Below are 19,399 nucleotides of genomic sequence, written 5' to 3'. Positions count from 1 at the left end.
TACAAGGAGAGACAAGATGTCACTGTTTCAGCGTATCAAGATACCATTTGTAGCCTTTTAAGGGTCATTCCCACACTGCAGATAGGTCATAAAAATCTCATTGGCTGCCTTCAGAATAAGTTGGAAGCAATGTATCCAGAATGTTTTGAGCAAAAATGGACCAATTGTTGGTTAATACAGAGGGGTCTTATGTGTGGTTATGAATGTAAGTTTGAAGAAATGGTGAACAGCACCTAAACAAAGGGATTACTTATCAATGTCAGCAACACAGAAGCCAGCGAATAGGAAAAAGATCTTATAGACAAGTTGAATTTGATACGAGGACATGAGAAGTACAAGTTTGAGACTTAGCTAGTGAAATCCTTGGGAAATTTGACTTGGGGGGGGGGCGATGGAAGACTTGGGAAAGGGAGGCAAAATGAAAACATTTGAACAGAAGACGTCTGTCTTACTGAAGTCCATGAATTCCTTGGACTGTAGTAAGCAGTTTTGACAAAAGACTGAAGGACCCAGTAGCATTTAAAGAGATATAGCCAAGTCCAGCAATAAATGACTAAGCCAGTTGTCTGCCATGAAAGAAATTCCATTCAACATGACCTTTAATTAGGAACAACTCTCAAGAATATTGTAGCCTGATCTTCAACAGGAATGATGCTTTTAGGTAGATATTACAGCAAAAGATCTGACATAGATATCCATGACAGGGGTGATAAGCTGTGGGAATGATTTCACATTTCAGAAGGTTGGTAAACAAGGGAGTCTTTTGTTTATGAAATTAAAGCAAAAGTACCCTGAATTCAATTTTTGGGTTCTCGTTTAAACATATTGCACAGTACATCGATTATGCAGACCATGTACCAGCTTATTAGTTTCTGAAAGAAATTCCCACACAAGATAAATTTAATACACACGAGAGCAAATGACCACATTTTGAATTTATGAAATTATACTATTAAGTGGTGAAACAATTTAATTTTTGTTTGCATGTTTAACTAGATAACTTCTTATAGTACATTATACTAGACAGCTCCCTAAAATATTCACTACTCATATCTGGTAAATTATATTTATAGAGCATGCTCTTAAGAATTTCATTTAGATACAACAGTCCCTATTATTAATGTAAATTTCAATATGTTATAATTAGAATCTTGGGGTAAACCCATAAATTAAAACATGTTTAGCTAAATTTGTATAAAATAATATCTAATCAGTTGTACCCAATTAACCAGTCCACCCAAGCCAGAATGCTGAGTTAATTTAACATTACCTCCAGGACAGCGATGTGCCCTATGTTCAGTCAAGTCAGCCAGTGAATCAAAGTCCTGCTGACAATTATCACAGGTGTAAATTGATTCATCTTCCATGTCTTCATCATCTTCATTTCTCTCTTCCTGACTGGTCATGCTGTGTCTGTCTTCCAACAGTTGTCCGTCCTTGGTATCATACTCCTGGTCTCCTCCTGAGGCTCCTGCTGATGAAGCAGAAAATACTATAACTCACATAAATGTGTTGCAGAAAGGTTTATGATATACATTGAGAGAAATATAGAAAAATAATACAATTTAATGTTTGAGATAAAATCACAAGTAATACCAGTGCAATATCTCAAATTACAAACTAATCTATTCATTGTATATCCCAGTTATGACTAATAAAATGCATGTTGAAGTAAGTTGAAGAAAACCACTATATTTTTCCACAGTAACTAATATTATATCTATTTATAAACACAAACTGGACTGACCTTACATATTATCAAAGATAACTACTATTTTTCAATGGACATTCTTAACTTTGACTCAGTTCCCTTACATAGATTACATAGGTACAAAACGAGTAATTGCAATTCCATTTCAGAATATTCATGTTTTATTACAGTGGAGTGCTGTTCTTCCATTTAAGTAACAAACACATTGCACATTCTGTAAATCACACAATGTAGATCAAAATTTGCAATTACAGAACAAAGGAATACAATGGCTTGTATTTTCATAAACTCAAAATTCTAAACTATTTAAATATGATTCTGCAAAATTAATTTTGTTGATTAAATGATGACACCTCATTTACAGGGTCATGATGATGCTATTTTCTGATGATTCTCATTGTAAAACAATGAAATTAAACAGCATTTCTAAGATTAGCAGGTTGAATTGTAGCAAAAAGATAGCATACGACTGTGAAAATTACAAAGCAAAAGGATTAAATATTAGATGCTCCCTGAAATATAATCCAGTATGTTCCATTGATGTATAAAATCTATATGTTACAAAAATTAAAGAAAATCCCACTGTGCTTTAAAACCAACATGATTAAGTGTTTTTCCAAGTTTCACATTGTTATCTGCTTTTGACCTCCTGGAGATCTGACCTTCATGACCTTTCTGAGCTGTCATTTGTCTGATTTGACAGGCGATTGTATCAAATGCCAAGAACACCATATGTGTGGAACTTTCAATGGATTTAATTTTCAGCAACACTGTCAATAAACAAGAACCACAACAGAATCTATGGTTGTTCCACAAAAAGAAAAGAAAATTTTGTTTAGTCCTTAAATTTATATTATAACGTTTTTGATTTAGTTACTGTGTAACCTACACATAAAGATGCTAAATTCATATTAAGTTTGTTACCGGACTGTTTAAATTCATTACTATTTAATTCACAGCTTTAAATACTGCAAGCTTTTAAATTGAGGATTTTTCCTTGGTGACTACATGATATATAAACAATTTTACATTCAGTATTAAAGTCTCTTATGAAGATCCTAACAATTTCACCATGTCTACTTTTATTAAAATGTAGTAACTGGGGCAGTTGTTTTTTTAAATGCTTCTGTTGTGCCAAATACATTAACAATGCAACATGAACATATAATGTGAAAGTTGTCAATAAACTGGGAAACTGATCACTAGGCAAAATATATTAAGGTAAGTGCAGCATAAAGAGTAATATCCGCCACATTTTGTTTAGAAAGCTACCCTCAGATTGGTTTCTGAATCCACACGGCAGCATTATAAATCTAATAGTATTACACGCAAGCAACTTCATTGCAAAATTTCATTTCACTTTTCCTGTTTCCCAAATTCTCTGAACAAAAATGACCTTCCTTCAGGTTTTGTTATGGTGAAAATATTTCCAAAAACCACGTTTCATAACAGTACCCTCTGACAATCAGTGCATGCACAATAAGCTAAGATTTTTTTGAGAGAAGTGAATGTTTAAAATTTTTTTTGGTAAGGATGAATGAATCGATAGTGACATTTTAAAAGGAAATGATCATGGTATGTTATTGCACTCCACTATTGAAATAACTAGCACTTAATACCCAACATATTAAAACGGTGTAAGTAGGATCAGTTGAGGGAATGATGCAGATAACCCATGATAAATTTAGAAGTCTGAAAGCAATAAAAGAGATAGCACAGTCAGTGGGGTGTTTGGATGGATAGATGGACAGATAAATCGTTTATTAAAAGCCAGTCTGGTCATTTAGATAGATCCATGTTGGGAATTATAAAAAGAATCCTTATTTAGCTAAAAAGCAATGGCTCTGGAAAAAATGAAGTGCTCCTGGGTTTGAAAGAAAACATTCCTGGACACATTTCAAATATATGAAATGCTACTGAGCCAAAAGTTGGTGACAGAAGTGATAGCAAGCTCATGGTGCTTGCTCGTAATAATGGATTAAAAAAACATTTTGTGCCCCTCATTGCAAGTCAAAAAAAAGTTGTAAAATTTGCTCTGCGTGCTATTAGATTGAAAAAAAAGAACAATCTAGCAAAGAGCATGTAGAAATTACAGATGATGCATTGTAAAACAAATCTTACTGCTGGACATGTTGGCTGCTATCTCACAGTGTAAGGGACTTTTTTTGTGATAGCTTAAGTTTCGAACAGACTTTCACTTTAAACTAGTTATTCTTTTCATGCAACATAAACTTTACATTAAAGATGTGTTCAACTTACAAAATTATAAAATAGAAAAGTTTATAAAATTTTCTAGCATCTGCAGAATCTCTTGTGTTAATCATACTAAGTACTAAAGAAGAATTTTAAAAATTAACAGAAAGCAGATAGAAAATTGCTTCAGTGCAATAAATTCTCATTGGCTAATAACTGGCTTGCAAACAGGATCGTCATATTTCATTTGCTGTGAACGGACATAAAATATACATTCTCCATGTGTATGCAACAGCTGCCTTTAGATCCTGAACACGTACGAATTAAAAATCAATCAGAACTCTGAGCAGGAGGCTGCCTTAGTTCAAATGTCTATATGTCATATCCTAAAGGTATGCAATTTAGTCCTATTTCAATAAACATTTAAATTAGATATTCATTCTGAAACTTCATGGTTTCAGTAGCCAGGCAAGTTCTGATATTTCATTGGTTAACAACAGAGTATTGCCAGTCATTCACCAAAATCCCAAATGCCCCAGTGACCTTGCCACACCGCTATAAATTTACGCCCTCCAATTTGCATCACAAAATTAGCCAGAGCTGAAGATGAAGAAATAAAACCCAATACACAACATGCATGCAACTCTCCAGCAAATTCAGGGCTATTGTTTAATTAAGTTTCATTATCTTCATGTCCATACTGTAAATTATGTTATTACAGCATTTATTTACAGCAATAAATCCTCATCTTAAAACTATCAAAAAGCATCTGGAACAATTTCATCTACTTCTTACTATTGTATCTCACTGTCAATTCTTTTGTGGGTTTTTTTGAAATTGCTTATTGATAGTTTTCATTAGCACTTCCTAGGTGTTGATTGGTATCTGCTATGCCTATTTAGTTGTGATTTATCACTGTTTTATGAACGAGGATTTTCAACCAATCAAGTTCAAAGCTATCACAGTAATTTGCATGAGCTAATATGTGACAGCCAAGTCCAACACATTGGATCTAATGAACAAAGCACACAAATGCTTTATGTATATATAGAAAGATTTGGCTCATAAAAATTAATATTTTTTTAAATGTGCAGAAATTATGACCCATATGAATGAGGCAAATTTAATTTGTCTGTCAACAAAATTTCCTGAAACATGTAGCGATGGTATGCGAATTATACCTCTAATTTTTCACCTGCTCCCTGCAGTTTCCTAAATAGTACACAGTTTCCCTACGAAACCTATGCCAGGATAGGATTTATCAGTCAGTGTAGAGTGGCAAGATACTAATCCAACAATGTACAGTAACAGACACACCCCAGGCCTCTTAAACAAAAATCTGGTCTGAACAACAAACCTGCGTAAATCTTCACAAGTATGCTGTTTCAAATAAACTACCCATTCTTAATAAGAATTTCACAAAGTACAGAACCGGACATCACTCTTGAGCTTACACCACTGAGACCATTCAGTATCAGCTCTACGTTTCTGAATCCAACAGGCTTCACTCAAATGGCAATTGCTCCAGTTGCCGATTACTGCCTGATTTTGTGTTTTGTTTCATATGTGGCTAAAGGAAATATAATAGGATTTTAAAATTATGGTTAAGACACTAATCTTCAATCCCATTTCAGGAATAAACATATAAATTGCTAAAATACATTAAATCTTTACAATGAGATTGCTTACAAGATGAAAAAGGACATTGTTCCCTTTACTTTTGAAACTTGTGCAGAAAAGGCATAGATGTCTGGAGTTTAATCAAATCAATAAAACAGCCGCAGAACAAACTATCAAGTAACAAGTTTGTTTTGCCAGCTAAATAAACCTATTAGAGAGTTTGCTATTTTCAGTCCTTTGTTCAGAATCATAATTTTCTAATATTTGTAACCATGGCAAATGCATGCAAGATTTCCAGCACAGCTTGAAAAATCATCAAGCTCCTAACCTTACTACATATTTAAAAATAAAATTTTTGTTGGCTTATGCACTGGAATTCTTTAACCTATTAAAAGGGAAACATCTCGAATGCAACCTGCCTTCATTTACTTCTTAAGCATTATACTTCATCCATAAATGGTCTTCATTTTGATATGAACAGTTGCAAGTAAGTTTGGCTTGTTGAAACCTTTTTCTCCTAAGTGATAACTATTTTCTTTTCCATACCATTAAAAATGAAACTACAAATCAAAAACAGGAAGATCTCAAAGTACAAGATTAGTTAGAATGGGCTTCCATATGAGAATATTCAATTGTGAACAGATATGCCATGCTTAAAGGCTGACATTACAGAATAGTAGTAAGACATGCTGCACTATTTTAGGATAAAACAGTGGCTGGATTTATGTCAGCATCAACAATTGCTGGCACAACCTTGGGAAACAGATAGCAATTTCTCCACACGTCGAGTTCAATGGAAAAATCGTGAAATTGATTTTAGTGATTCAGCCCCCTTCACAAACTGGCTTCCACCAATAAAACCAAAGGAAGTAATTTGAATTAGCATAAGTTGAAGACATTTTTCTGCTTTGATCACAAAATAAGTTGAAAATCTTGCAAAATTAATTTGAGTTCCTGCTATGTCATAATCACAGATTTGAAAACATCAACTTAAAAATTCTGTGTATCTGCTGTAAATTATTTTACATAAATATTTCAAAACAAAAGAAATGTGAAGTACATTCTTCAATGTGATAGGCTGCTTAGCTTCCAGACAATATTACAGCTCCTAGATGCCAGTGGACAACCTCAAATGGAAACTGGTAGTTCCTTTTGAATTGATTTCTTCAGACCTTGAGCGGTATTGCTTTGTAAACGTTAATCCCTCAGTCTGTTGAGTGGATGCACAAAACTCTGAATCACCAAAGAACTTTACAGTTTCTGGTGAACAAGTAATGCCAACGTGCTCTTTTGAACTGTTAAGTCAAAACTGAAAAATTTACATTACTAGTTTGCGCTGTACTCATTTAAGGTGCAGATTATTCTCAAAATTGAGAACAAACCCCATTTGCCCAAACCAAGTCAGCCTTGATGTCAGTAATAAAAAGGATTGCAAGCATCTAAATGATTCCGTTTAACATTGTAAGAATCATGTACCTTATGAGGAAAAAGCACTAATAAACTTCTTAATTTTGAAGAGTTCTGGGAAACAGGGTATAAAGAATCTAACTGAGATCATTACCAAGAGGACTACCCCACTAGATTCCACTATTGAGTGAGTCACTGACAGGTTGATAGTATCTAGGTCAGATACTGGATCATCGATACACAAGTGAGATCCTTTTACCTTCACAAGATTTGGGTTGAATGGGTACTGAAAGTATGGAGTCTTCAGGAATTTAGCAAGGCTTTTGACAAGGTCCTAAATGTATACATGCCATTCCCAAATAACTAATGAATTCTCTTTTTGCAGACATCCACCAACTATTTTGTTTCTAAGTTAGAAAATACACAAAAATTGTATGTTAAGATAAGCATACTTTCATACAATAAGCATACAAGAATGGTAAAGAAAAATAAATAACTAAAATGGTGGGGGTGGGGGAGGGAAAACTAGTTCTGCCACTTATCAAAACAAGTGTGTGCAGCTACTTAATAATATTTTGCAAGCTTGTGCCTGCCAGGGTGTCCAAAGTTGGGCATTTGTAATCCAGGGGTAGGATATATGGCAAATTACAGTACAGTGCAAAAGTCTTGAGCACATGTAAAAATAAATCTGTAAAACAAAGATGCTTTCAAAAAACAATGAAATGAAAAGTTTCTAAATTTCAACTAATTTACTATAAAGAGCAGCAAAGAGTTAAAAAAAAACCTAAATCAAATCAATATTATGTAACACCCCCCCCCCCCACCCCACTTTTAAAACTGTATCAATCCTCTTAAAACTGCATGATGGTATACTTATAAGAAATCAGCTGGTAGGTTGTTCCAAGCATCTTGGAGAACTTGCCACAGTTCTTCTGCAGACTTTGGCTCTCTCAGTTGCTTCTGTCTCTCCAGGTAATCCCAGGCAGCCTCGATGATGTTGAGATCAGATCTCTATGGAGGCCTCACCATCTGTTGCAGAATTCCTTGTTCTTCTTTACACTGAAGATAGTTCTTTATGACCTTGGCTGTGTGTTTGGGGTCATTGTCCTGCTGCAAAATAGAGTTCAGACCAATCCAACACCTCACTGATGGTATAGTGTAATGGATGAGAATCTGCTTGTACCTCTCAGTATTAAGGATTCCATTAATTGTGACCAGATCACCCAACTTTATTTGCAGAAAAGCTGCCCCAAACCTGCAGGGAAAACCTCCATCATCCTTCACTGTTGGCTGCAGGCACTCATCCATCTAGTCCTCTCCAGCTATTCTACAGACCAACTGCCTCCTGTTTGAGTCAAAATTTCAAGTTTTGACCTGTCAGTCCAGAGCACTTACTGCCATTGTTTAGCACCCCAGTCCTTGTGTAGTGCACAGGTAATGGCTTTTTGGCAGCAACTCTTCCATGAAGGCCACTTCTGACAAGGTTTCTCCAGACTACAGAGGGCTGTACTGTGTTGCAGTGGTTTCTGTGAGTTCAGAGCCGTTAGCAGATTTAGAAGGGACATCCATTTGATGTATCACTCATTTACTGCACTCAGTTTCCGTGGCCAACCACTGGTCCTCAACCTTGCCTGTTTCTTTGTGCTTCTTCAAAAGAGCTTGGTCAGCACACCTTGAATCTCCTGTCTACTGTAAAATTTCTGCTTGGGAGAGAACTTGGTGTTGCAGGATGACCACCTTGTGTCTTGTTGCTAGGCTAACTCTTGCCATGGTGTAAGAATTGATGATTTGAAGGTTAAACCATCACATCTGCAACACCTCACCTTTTAGCTTGGTTGTCCTTCACCCAGTTTGATTCCTTCTACACCAGTTTTAGTTAATCAGTTTAGCGCATTGAACTCATTGTCATTGATCATTAGTACCTGCTTATTATCTTTGTTTAATCATGTATTGGGCCACAAAGTAATCAGTGTTTTAATAAAAGTGGTCTGTTACTTAATATATTGCTTTCTTTAACGAAATACAAAAAATTCTGTAACTTTTTTGGAAAATGAACGTTTGGAAATCTAAAATGTGTTCTTTTCTGACACATTAATACAGAAAACAAAACATAAAACATCTAAAACAAGGTTTATATTAAAAAATCTAGGGTGCCTAAGAATTTAGCACAGTACTGTGGCACAGTGACAGAAATCAATGTGCTCCACAGCAGTTTGTCCTTTATGTTGTGTCGTATATTTTGATGGTTCAGAGCTAAAAAGTAGGGATCATGATTAAGAAATTTGCATGTGGTAAAGAAAATATTGTGGTGTCAACAGTAAGGACTAAAGTTTTAGTATACAAGAAAATATAGACAGTTTTGTCAGCTGGACAGAAAAAAAAGTGAAAATTCACCTTAGTCCACATCTAAGCTGAGTGTAAATTGGTGATCATTTATAAAATAGCTCAAGATGGCAAAATTAAGGATGACTGCAAGATTCATCTGTGAGAGCCGGGGACTGAAATGAGTGGCCTCAAACAAAGAAAAAAAGCTCTCCGCTCAAATTTTATTCACCTATATAATGACATTGGACTTTGGTGATGTATTCATTTGAACATTATTTGAAACAAAATTACTCATGTCTTTCCACGTGTTTATTTATTGAAGGGCCATGATTTTAATTTCAAGGACCTATTCTCCAGGAATTTTGCAAGAGGGTCCCAAAGGTGCTTTCTGCTAATCCCAGGATTCCAATTTGTTTAACATTAGCTCTGACCAAGTCTAATGCATGGATCAAAGAAAGCTTTTAACTTGGAATGCCTCAAAGCAATGACACAGTCTGTGCAGGAACATTACTGTAACTGAAGTGAAACAAGAAAAAAACATTTTTGCTCTTCTGGGAGTATAATCCCAGAGAACTGCATCAAGCTAAAACTGGCATTCACCAGAATCCCAAGTATCAAAAAAAAATCACCAACTGGAATCATGCCATCATGCACAATTCAGCATGTTACAACTGTCAAATGAAGGTACCCTCTCAGGTTCTTTCAAACAATGCTTTAATTCCTTTAAGTAGGCAGAGCAATGACATTTCCCTTGGGGTGTCCACCATTACATCCCACATCCACTAATTAACTCTGTCAGATACAACAGATCTCCAGGTGAATGAGCAAGCAACGTATTATTTGCCAAAGATACAATTCTTACAAAATGTCTGCAACAGACACCCCCAAGACAATCTATAAAGATGTTTTTCTACCATATTATCAAGACACTATTGAAACAAAACTGGGTGACAATGGAGAATTTTCCCTCACTTCACTTTAGTTGGGCTCATGAATCATTCCTGTACAATATCTGTACAATTCCTGTATATCTGAGGATATACAAGTTAAATCAGAGTTTTGGGCCATATGCTGATACAGCTACAATCTTCAAGAGGTTTAACACAAGGTTAAATGTCTTATACTTATACTTGTCAAGGTGTTATAATTTTATATCAAGGAAAATTTCCACATGTTCACCATAACAACTCTCAACTGATTTTCTTTTAAACTACACTTTGGAATATTCTATAGTCACTGTAACCCAAAATGCCAACATTCTCCATCATGATATTTTCTGGACTCAGTTGGATTCCATTTGTGAACTGAAAAACTGTGCTCTGGGGCACTGATGTTTCAATCCCTCAAAAGAAATCTAACCTTCCAGCCCCAGTACTAAAGTCCCAAAACAATTTGACAGTTCTCAGTGCTGATCTCTACAATGACTGCTGTTCCCCATTCTCATGCTGAAACAGATTTTAATTTTCCAGTGGGCTATCTGGCAGATATTGTCCACATCTGCAAGACAGCCAAGTGAACCATGTCCCAAAGAAATTGTTCATTATAGTTTCTTAATTGTTCAGTAGTTTTCACCTGTTTTTCCTTCTTCCATACAAATGAGTTACTAATATCATCCAACAGTTTTCACATTATGATGCTCTCCCTCTGTTTCTTCAAATTGGATTCAGGTGTCTGCTGAATTATTGTAGACATTTTAGATGTAACTACTTAGCCTATGGAATCTTTTGACTTCCAATTCACAAAAGAAAAATGATTTGGCAATATTTTTTTGCATTCATGAGCTTCCAAAATGTATGCATTTCATGTCCCAACCAGCGTCAAGCTTCATGTGTATTGATTATCATTACCTCTCCAAATACCTTGGCTTCTCCAAGTTACTCAAACTTGTTTCAAAGGTTTTGCTTTTTATATTAAAAAATTCCTTCTCTCGGTAGTTATTTTAACAGGTCCCCATTTAGAAGCTGACAAGCCAAGCAAGAATCAACTTAATTTCTTTATGACTTCAGCTGCAGAGGCAAATAAAATTTTGGCCACATCATCAGTCATCAGGTCCACCCTGTTGGAAGTTACATAGGCTTCACTGTCATCAATATCCTTCTTCTGGCTGAATGCCTTGCCCTCTACACAATTGGAAAGCAAAGGAAGTGCCAAGCTATTCACAACTCTATGATCGATTACCATGCTGCTCTGAACCCCATGCCGATGCCATGTAATTGGTTGTAATATGTCAAGTCATTTGTTGTGAGAGCTATAGATTTGCAACTCGGTCCTCAGGATAACATCCTAATTGTATCACATGTTCTACAATTTGTTGACTGGGTCAGCTGTGCAGTATTTTAGCTTGAGTTTGTTCCCTCCTCTGAAAATAAAATCACGCTGCAGATCAGCATACCTACAGAATAGCTGGATAGAATCAAATCACTGAGAACTAAACTACTCCTAACTCTGCACAGTTCTTTAATGTATGCATATTTGTTTTGAATTAGTCAGTCGTTCTCCAAGCTATAACTGTGGGATGAGAACCTTTTGTTTGCAAAAAATATTACCATTTTAACCATTTTAGGCTTCCTTAAAAAGCTTCATTCAATCCACACAGCTCAAGAAAATAACAAAATAATTGACAAAATGAGAAATGACTGTTAAGTTTGACCATTAGTACAAAAGTACATCATTGGAAATAACAGAAACTAGTCATTCAGAACAAATTCATTCAGCCCTTTCTCATCTTTGCCCAACACCTTGCATGTAAAATAACAAACAACATAATAACAGTAGCAAAATGTCAGTCAAATTTAAACAACTACCAACAATCTAGTTTAACAGAGGAAATAATGTCTTTTCCAGCAAACCTAGCTGGTCACCTTCTGCTCATCTTGTCTCACTCAACATGGTAATGTCAAATATGAACAATCCATTTCATGAACTACGACGGCAGGTCTGTTACGCTTGAGGCCATACATTAGAGCTCTGACATTTCAGATTCCAAACCTCAGGATGAAGAGTGGAGGTATGTGCCTGTGCCTTCTTTGAACACTAGATGGTCATTTCACACTAGGTACCACACAGATTTGACTGAGCAAGAACTTGGTCCAATGGCAAACAGCTGGAAGATGGCTGAATACCAGGCTTTGCTGCTTGCTTGCAAGTTGCTCTCAGTACTTACACATATACATTCATGAATCACGAGCATACATTCTCCAGATTCAGAGACAAATGTCCTTGTTTACTGCTTCTTCCTTGCTTCCCCGCACCCTGCAACATGACTGCATGACTTCTCTCATCTTCTATCCATCTTCCTGGATCAAAGAACAAGGCAGTTTGCATATCACCTTCTGGATTGGTAATTCTATTGAAGAGCAGTATTCTTGAGTTGGAGCTTTGACTTGAAGAATGATCATCCTTTATATGATGCATAAATATTTCATGATCATTTAGCTCACTCCAATGCAGAACTTGTACACTAGTGTTATGAACCCTTCCGACCAAATCCTGGAACCATCAAATAACTGCATGCCAAAGACAAACTGATCCTCACTCACAATTTAACACAGAAACATAGAAAAACTACAGCACAATTCTGGCTCTTTGGCCCACAAACCTGTGCCAAACATCTACTTACTTTAGAAATTACCTAGGGTTACCCATAGCCCTCTATTTCTCTAAACTCCATGTACCTAGGATCCCATGTCTCCTTATTTTCAAAATAAGCCTTGCATGGGGTACCTTATCAAATGCCTTGCTGAAATTCATATACACTACATCCACTGCTCTAACTTCATCAGGCTCAAAAGCCATGTATTTCTAATCATATTATGCCTCTCCAAATGTTTATAAATCCTGCCTGACAGGATCTTCTCCATCAACTTACCAACCACTGAGTAAGACTCACTGCTCTATAATTTCCTGGGCTATTTCTACTCCCTTTCTTGAATAAGGAAACAACATCTGCAACCCTCCAATCCTCCGGAACCTCTCCTGTCCCCATTGATGATGCAAAGATCATCGCCAGAGGTTCAGCAATCTCCTCCCTCGCCTCCCACAGTACCCTGGGGGTACGTCTCATTTGATCCTAGTGACTTATCCAACTTGACACTTTCCAAAAGCTCCAGCACATACTCTCTCTTAATGTCTATATGCTCAAGCTTTTCAGTCTGTCAGTCATCCCTACAAACACCAAGGTCCCTTTTCCACTGTGAATACTGAAGCAAAGAATTCATTAAGTACCTCTGCTACATCTGTTTCACACACACTTTTCCACTGTCACACTTGATTGGTCCTGTTCTCTCACAGCTTATCCTCTTGCTCTTCACATACTTGTAGAATGCCTTTGGGTTTTCCTTAATCCTGTCTGCCAAGGCCTTCTTATGACCCTTCTGGCTCTCCTAATTTCATTTTAAGTTCCTTCCTGCTAGCCATATAATCTTCTAGATCTCGATCATTAATTACCTAGTTTTTTGAAACTTTCATAAGCTTTTCTTTTCTTCTGGACTAGATTTTCTACAGCCTTTGTACACCATGGTTCCTGTACCCTACCATCCTTTCCCTGTCTCATTGGAATGTACCTATGCAGAACTCCACACAAATATCCCCTGAACATTTGCCATATTTCTGCCGTACATTTCACTAAGAACATCTGCTCCTAATTTATACTTCCAAGTTCCTGCCTGATAGCTTCATATTTCCCTTTACTCCAATTAAATGTTTTCCTAACTTGTCTGCTCCTATCCCTATCCAATGCTATGGTAAAGGAAATAGAATTGTGATCACTATCTCCAAAATGCTTCCTCACTTGGAGACCTGACACCTGACCAGGTTCATTTCCCAATACCAGATTAAGCACAGCCCCTTCTCTTGTAGGCTTATCTACATATTGTGTCAGGAAACTTTCCTGAACACACCTAACAACTTAACTCCATCTAAACCCCTTGCTCTAGAGAGATGCCAATCAATATTGGGGAAATTAAAATCTCCCATCACGACAACCCTGTTATGATTGCACCATTCCAGAATCTGTCTCCCTTTCTTCTCCTCGATGTCCCTGGTACTATTGGGTGGTCTGTAAAAAACACCCAGTAGAGTTATTGACCCTTTCCTGTTCCTAACTTCCACCCACAGAGACTCAGTAGACAATCCGTCCATGACTTACTCCTTTTCTGTAGCCGTGATACTATCTCTGATCGGCAGTTCCACGCCCCCCACCTCTTTTGCCCCTCCCCCCACCGTCCTTTCTGAAACATCTGAAGCCCAGCACTCTAAGTAGCCATTCCTGTCCCTGAGCCAATGATGTAATGGCCATAACATCATTGCTCCAAGTACCAATCTACACTTTAAGTTCATCCGCTTTGTTCATGATACTTCTTACATTAAAATAGACACATCTCAAACCATCAATCTGAGTGCACCCTTTCTCTATCACCTGCCTATCCTCCCTCTCATGCTGCCTGCAAGCTTTCTCTATTTGTGAGCAAAACCGGCTCTTCCTCTGTCTCTTCAGTTCAGTTCCCATCCTCCAGCAATTTAAAGACTACTATGGTTAAAGTACGAATGACAAGGAGGGAGATGGCTTCAAGAACCTTATGAAGATACATTATGCATTAACAACTCAACTGTCACGTTTCTATCTTTAAGCACCTTTGACCCCATTGTGCAGTAAACTATCAGTCCAATGTCATCACCAATGCTGCCCAACAGCAAGTCGCAAAGGCTATTTGCCAACAGAAAAACAATAAGACCTCACGTTCATATGCTTCATTATTGAAGCTCTAAAACTTGGCAGTGAAGAACTTCAATCACAAATTTACAACTTAATTTCTGGGAAAAGAAAAATATGGCTCAGGGACTTCAGAGACACTGCAAGTGTGACAATCTGCCAAAAAAAAAAGATAAATTTGATTGCAGTATCTGTTGTTTGCCAGAGGGAAAATTATCACCAAAATTCTCCTCCAAATTTCTTCCAAGGGCCAAGGAGTTGTACCTTAGACTGTCGTGTGGATTCCATCCATCTTTCAGTAATCAACTGGAGAAGAGTTCGGTTTCAATGGGCTGTGAATAGAATTGGCCGGGGTAAATAGCGACTTGCATCGTGGCAAATAGAATACAATCTGGAGAACAGTAAAGTGATACACTTTGGGAGGTCGAACTTGAAGGCAGAGTACAAGGTTTCTTAGCAGTGTGGAGGAGTAGAAGGATCTTGGGGTCCATGTCCATTGATCCCTCAAAGATGCCATGCAAGTTGATAGAGTTGTTAAGAAGGCACTTGTTTTGTTGGCCTTCATTATCGGGCATTGAGTTTATGAGCCACGGGGTAATACTGAATCTCTAGTTAGGCCACACTTAGCATTGTGTTAGCACCTTGTCACCTCATTACAGGAAGGATGTGGAAATTGTAGAGAGAGTGCCAAGAAGATTTACCAGGATTCTGCCTGGTTTAGTGAATGTGTCTCGAGAGGACAGATTGAGCAACCTATGGCTTTTCTCTTTTGAGCGAAGTAGGACATGAGGTGACTTGATAGAGATGAGAAGATGCTTCAGTCGAATGGACTGCCAACACATTTATCCCAAGACGGCAATGGGTAATATGAGAGGGCATAATTTTTAGGTGATTGGAGGAAAGTATAGGAGAATGTCAGAGGTAACATTTTTACATGTAAGTACATGGAAATGAGTACATGTCATGAGTGGTGACAGAAGCAGATACATTAGGACATTTCAGAGACTTTTAGAGAGGCACATGGATGATGAGAACTGGAGGGCTATGTGAGAGGGAAGTGTTAAGATTGATCTTGGTTAAACAATCAGCACAAACATCGTAGGCTACAAGGCCTGTACTGTGCTATACTGATCTATATTCTATGTATGCTGGGAAACAAATGTGTACTTAAATAATGGGAGGCAAATCAGTTGAAAATATGTTAGCTAAAGCCCAGGTAAATTCCTATGAGAGAGAAAAATAGGAACACTGGGGTCAGAGTTTTCAGGCTGACCAAAAGGATGGAGGGAAAATAAGGCAAGGAAAACAGGAGCAAATGACAGATGCCAGGTTGTCAGCAGAAGTGGGAATTGGGCAGATAACAAAAAGTTCAGAAGGAAATGTAAAAAATGAAATGTGAGGCTGACATCATGAGAAAATACTGAAAATTAAAAAAAGGAATTCAAATATATTCTATACATAAATAAACGGGAAAAGCATTACAAGAGAAACAGGTTGATCAAAGCCCAAAATGAGCACTTCACAAAGTCTTCAGAATGGAAAACGATGCTACTGGAGTCTCAGCAACAGAAATGGAAGTGAGATTTGGAAGAGGTCAAAAATTAATATGGAGAAGAAATGTGAATTATACTTAAAGCAGATAAATCATTAATTCAAGTAAGCTGTACCCTTGACAGAAATGTTGATCATAATTTCTCAAACAACTATATATTAAGGGGTGGTACACGTGTTATGGGAAATTGCAAAGGCTGTATACCAGTGACACTGCCCAGAAGAAGGCAATGGCAAACCACTTCCATAGAAAAAGTTGCTCAGAACAATCATGGTTATGGATAAGACCATGATCGGCCACATCAAAGATCACGACTCATAATAATGATGATATACCAGCGAACAAAAACTGGTGAAGGGTTACACCCCTTCAGACCAATTTGTTTAACCTTTTTAGTAGGGAAAGTTCTAGAAGCAATAGTCTGGGATAGAATGAGAAGTTAGTTGGACAAGTGTGAATGATTAGAAAAACAGCATTTCAATATAATAGCAATTAAATTGTTAAAAAGAAAATCTTGCCATGAGTTAATGGAATATTTTGTTGAAATAAGATGTCACCCAGGGAAATGTGGTTCCAAAAGGCAATTGATACAATGCCCAAAAACAGGCATGAAAGGGGCTTTAGCAGCATAAATAGAAAACTAGCTAAGTAATAGAAAACTGGGAATAGCAGCAAAAGGTCATTTTCTATATAAATATTTATATTACAGTTCTGCAAGTGTCAATACTAGTATCACTGTTCTTAAAGTATTCGGACTTTAGTGGCGAAGATACATGTTCCAAATTTGCACACAAAACATAAACTGTGAAGAGGATAGTGATATACTTCAGGGAAACACAGGACAAGTTGATAGAATGAGTATTGTTGCTGAGAAATGTATGAAAGTGAAATAAAAGTATTACATTATGGAATATGTAGTTTGAACCAGAGGGCACAAACCTAAAGTACAAAACCCAGACACATTGAAAATGGCTGGACTGATTGAAAAAGCCCAATTCCAAGCACCAGATTTTAGATGCAAAACACTATTACAGAAAAGATCAAAATGATTTCAGGGTTGAGGGATTTAGCTACATGGAGAGGATAGAGAGCTAGGGTTCTCCAGCATGGAATAAGTAAAGGTTATAAGAAAATCAATTGGAAGTATTTAAAATCATGAATGGCACAGAGAGAAATTATTCTTATTGATAATTAAGGGGACAAGAAATAGGCAACCTGAAATTGATACGACAGGCAAAAGAATCCAGAGTGGCATGAGGAAAATGTCTCTGATTTGAGTATAAAGTCTCGTTCAGAGGAAGACTCAATTGAAGCAATCAAATATGAACTCAAAAAGTACATGATAGGAAGAAAAATCGCAAGGTTGTGGAAAGAGGGTGATAGAGCTTGACTAACAAAAATAAGGAAATTAAGGTGAGAGGAAGGAGTTTAAAGGGGATTTGAGAGGATTTTTTTTAAAACACATACTTGTTAATATCACTACCAGAGGAAGTAGTCAAGTTAGATACAATCACCATACTTGAGAGATTTAGTCAAGCATTTAAATAAATAAAGCATAATATAGGCAAGTGAGATTAGTGTAAATGAGCTAAAAGTCAGCATAGACACCACTGGACTGAGTGGTCACTTCTATACTGGACAACCCTATGACTCTCTGAATTAATTTCACTGATAAAGAGTTGGTACAGATTCAATGAAAAACTTCCTTCCATATTGTAATCAGGGACTATTAACTATTCGATCACTTGTTATCCTTTTCAGAGCCATCAACAAAGATAGAAGAAGCAGCAGCACCTTAAGGCTGATTTATACTTATGTGTCACATCCACGCCATGGGTATCGCGTACCCTAAGCCTTAGGGTGACATGCACCTCTCCAGAAAAGTTACTCACACGTTGTTGCGACGCAGACCGCAACAACTGTGATTGGTCCGCTTGGTAGCATCGCATTTCCTCCTATGCATTTCTGGTTACTTCTTCTCTGCCACGTTTGTAGGCTATGTGTACACCAAAGCAAAATAGATGAACCAAATCATCGAATCTACCTTCCGCCATGTGAAAATATTTGAAATGCATTTCCTCGTCCATGACTCTCACGAAGAAACTCAACACAGTGGCATAGAAACCCCATCGCCAACTAGCGTTTTGGCGCACACCAACGCATGCTCACTACAGCATAGAGAGATGCAGAAGTGAAAATCAGGGTTACGGTGCAGGCTGCAGCGTAGCCTGTATGCACAAGTATAAATCAGCCTTCACCGAGAAAGCAGGAACACAAAGTTTCACTGAGCTGTCCTGGATCGGACAGTTGTTTCTAAAGAGCAAAGGTTACTGCTGCACATGGCCTGAGGTACACGTGGTCTATCACGTCAACACAGTGCAGCACAACCCCACAGGGCAGTACGGCCTGAAAGAAAGGAAGGAAGCATTCAGCTTGGTTCAATACCTACCCAGTTAGAGCACATTATTTCTTCTCTATGTAAAGAACACAATAGCCACTAAAAGTCTCTGTTGAACAAACAGTTTGCATAACCGCCCACCCCTACCCCAAGAGGTACGCAGTTTAGATCATATGAATCTGAAGTGCAATCTGGATTAGGGCAGACTCTGCACACTGTCTTGTGAAAATTCCAACAGCACTACAGATTTTACAAGTCTTTTCCTTTGTCAAGATTTCTCCTTTCACTATTGGTTAAGGACCTTAGCACAGTCCTTAAACCTGTATCAGAAAAGTTGGTGTGCATTCTGAAATGCAGAAGGAAGAATTCAGCCTTCCGAGGACAGCAGCCCACCACAGGCACCCCATCTAAATACCCCACCTAAAAAGGGTCCTAGCTTCCCTTGGCCAGAAAGGAGGTAGAACAATTAAACCAAATAGAAAG

The 19,399-nt window shown here is 37.3% G+C and overlaps 1 protein-coding gene across 5 annotated transcripts in view; it reads right to left on the bottom strand.

Annotated features, from left to right (window-relative positions):
• Nucleotides 1-19,399, bottom strand: part of znf423 (zinc finger protein 423) — a 392,953-nt gene that overhangs the window by 253,596 nt on the left and 119,958 nt on the right. For 4 of the 5 annotated variants that reach the window (XM_059992897.1, XM_059992895.1, XM_059992899.1 and 1 more), the window contains exon 3: nt 1,271-1,474. In XM_059992897.1, the coding sequence (XP_059848880.1) occupies nt 1,271-1,474 (204 nt within the window). The remainder of the gene's footprint in view (nt 1-1,270; nt 1,475-19,399) is intronic. The other variant, XM_059992896.1, reaches the window with a different exon arrangement.

This window comes from Hypanus sabinus, chromosome 17, assembly GCF_030144855.1.
Source record: "Hypanus sabinus isolate sHypSab1 chromosome 17, sHypSab1.hap1, whole genome shotgun sequence".
NCBI classification, from domain to species: domain Eukaryota; kingdom Metazoa; phylum Chordata; class Chondrichthyes; order Myliobatiformes; family Dasyatidae; genus Hypanus; species Hypanus sabinus.
This window is presented reverse-complemented; position numbering and strand designations above follow the sequence as displayed.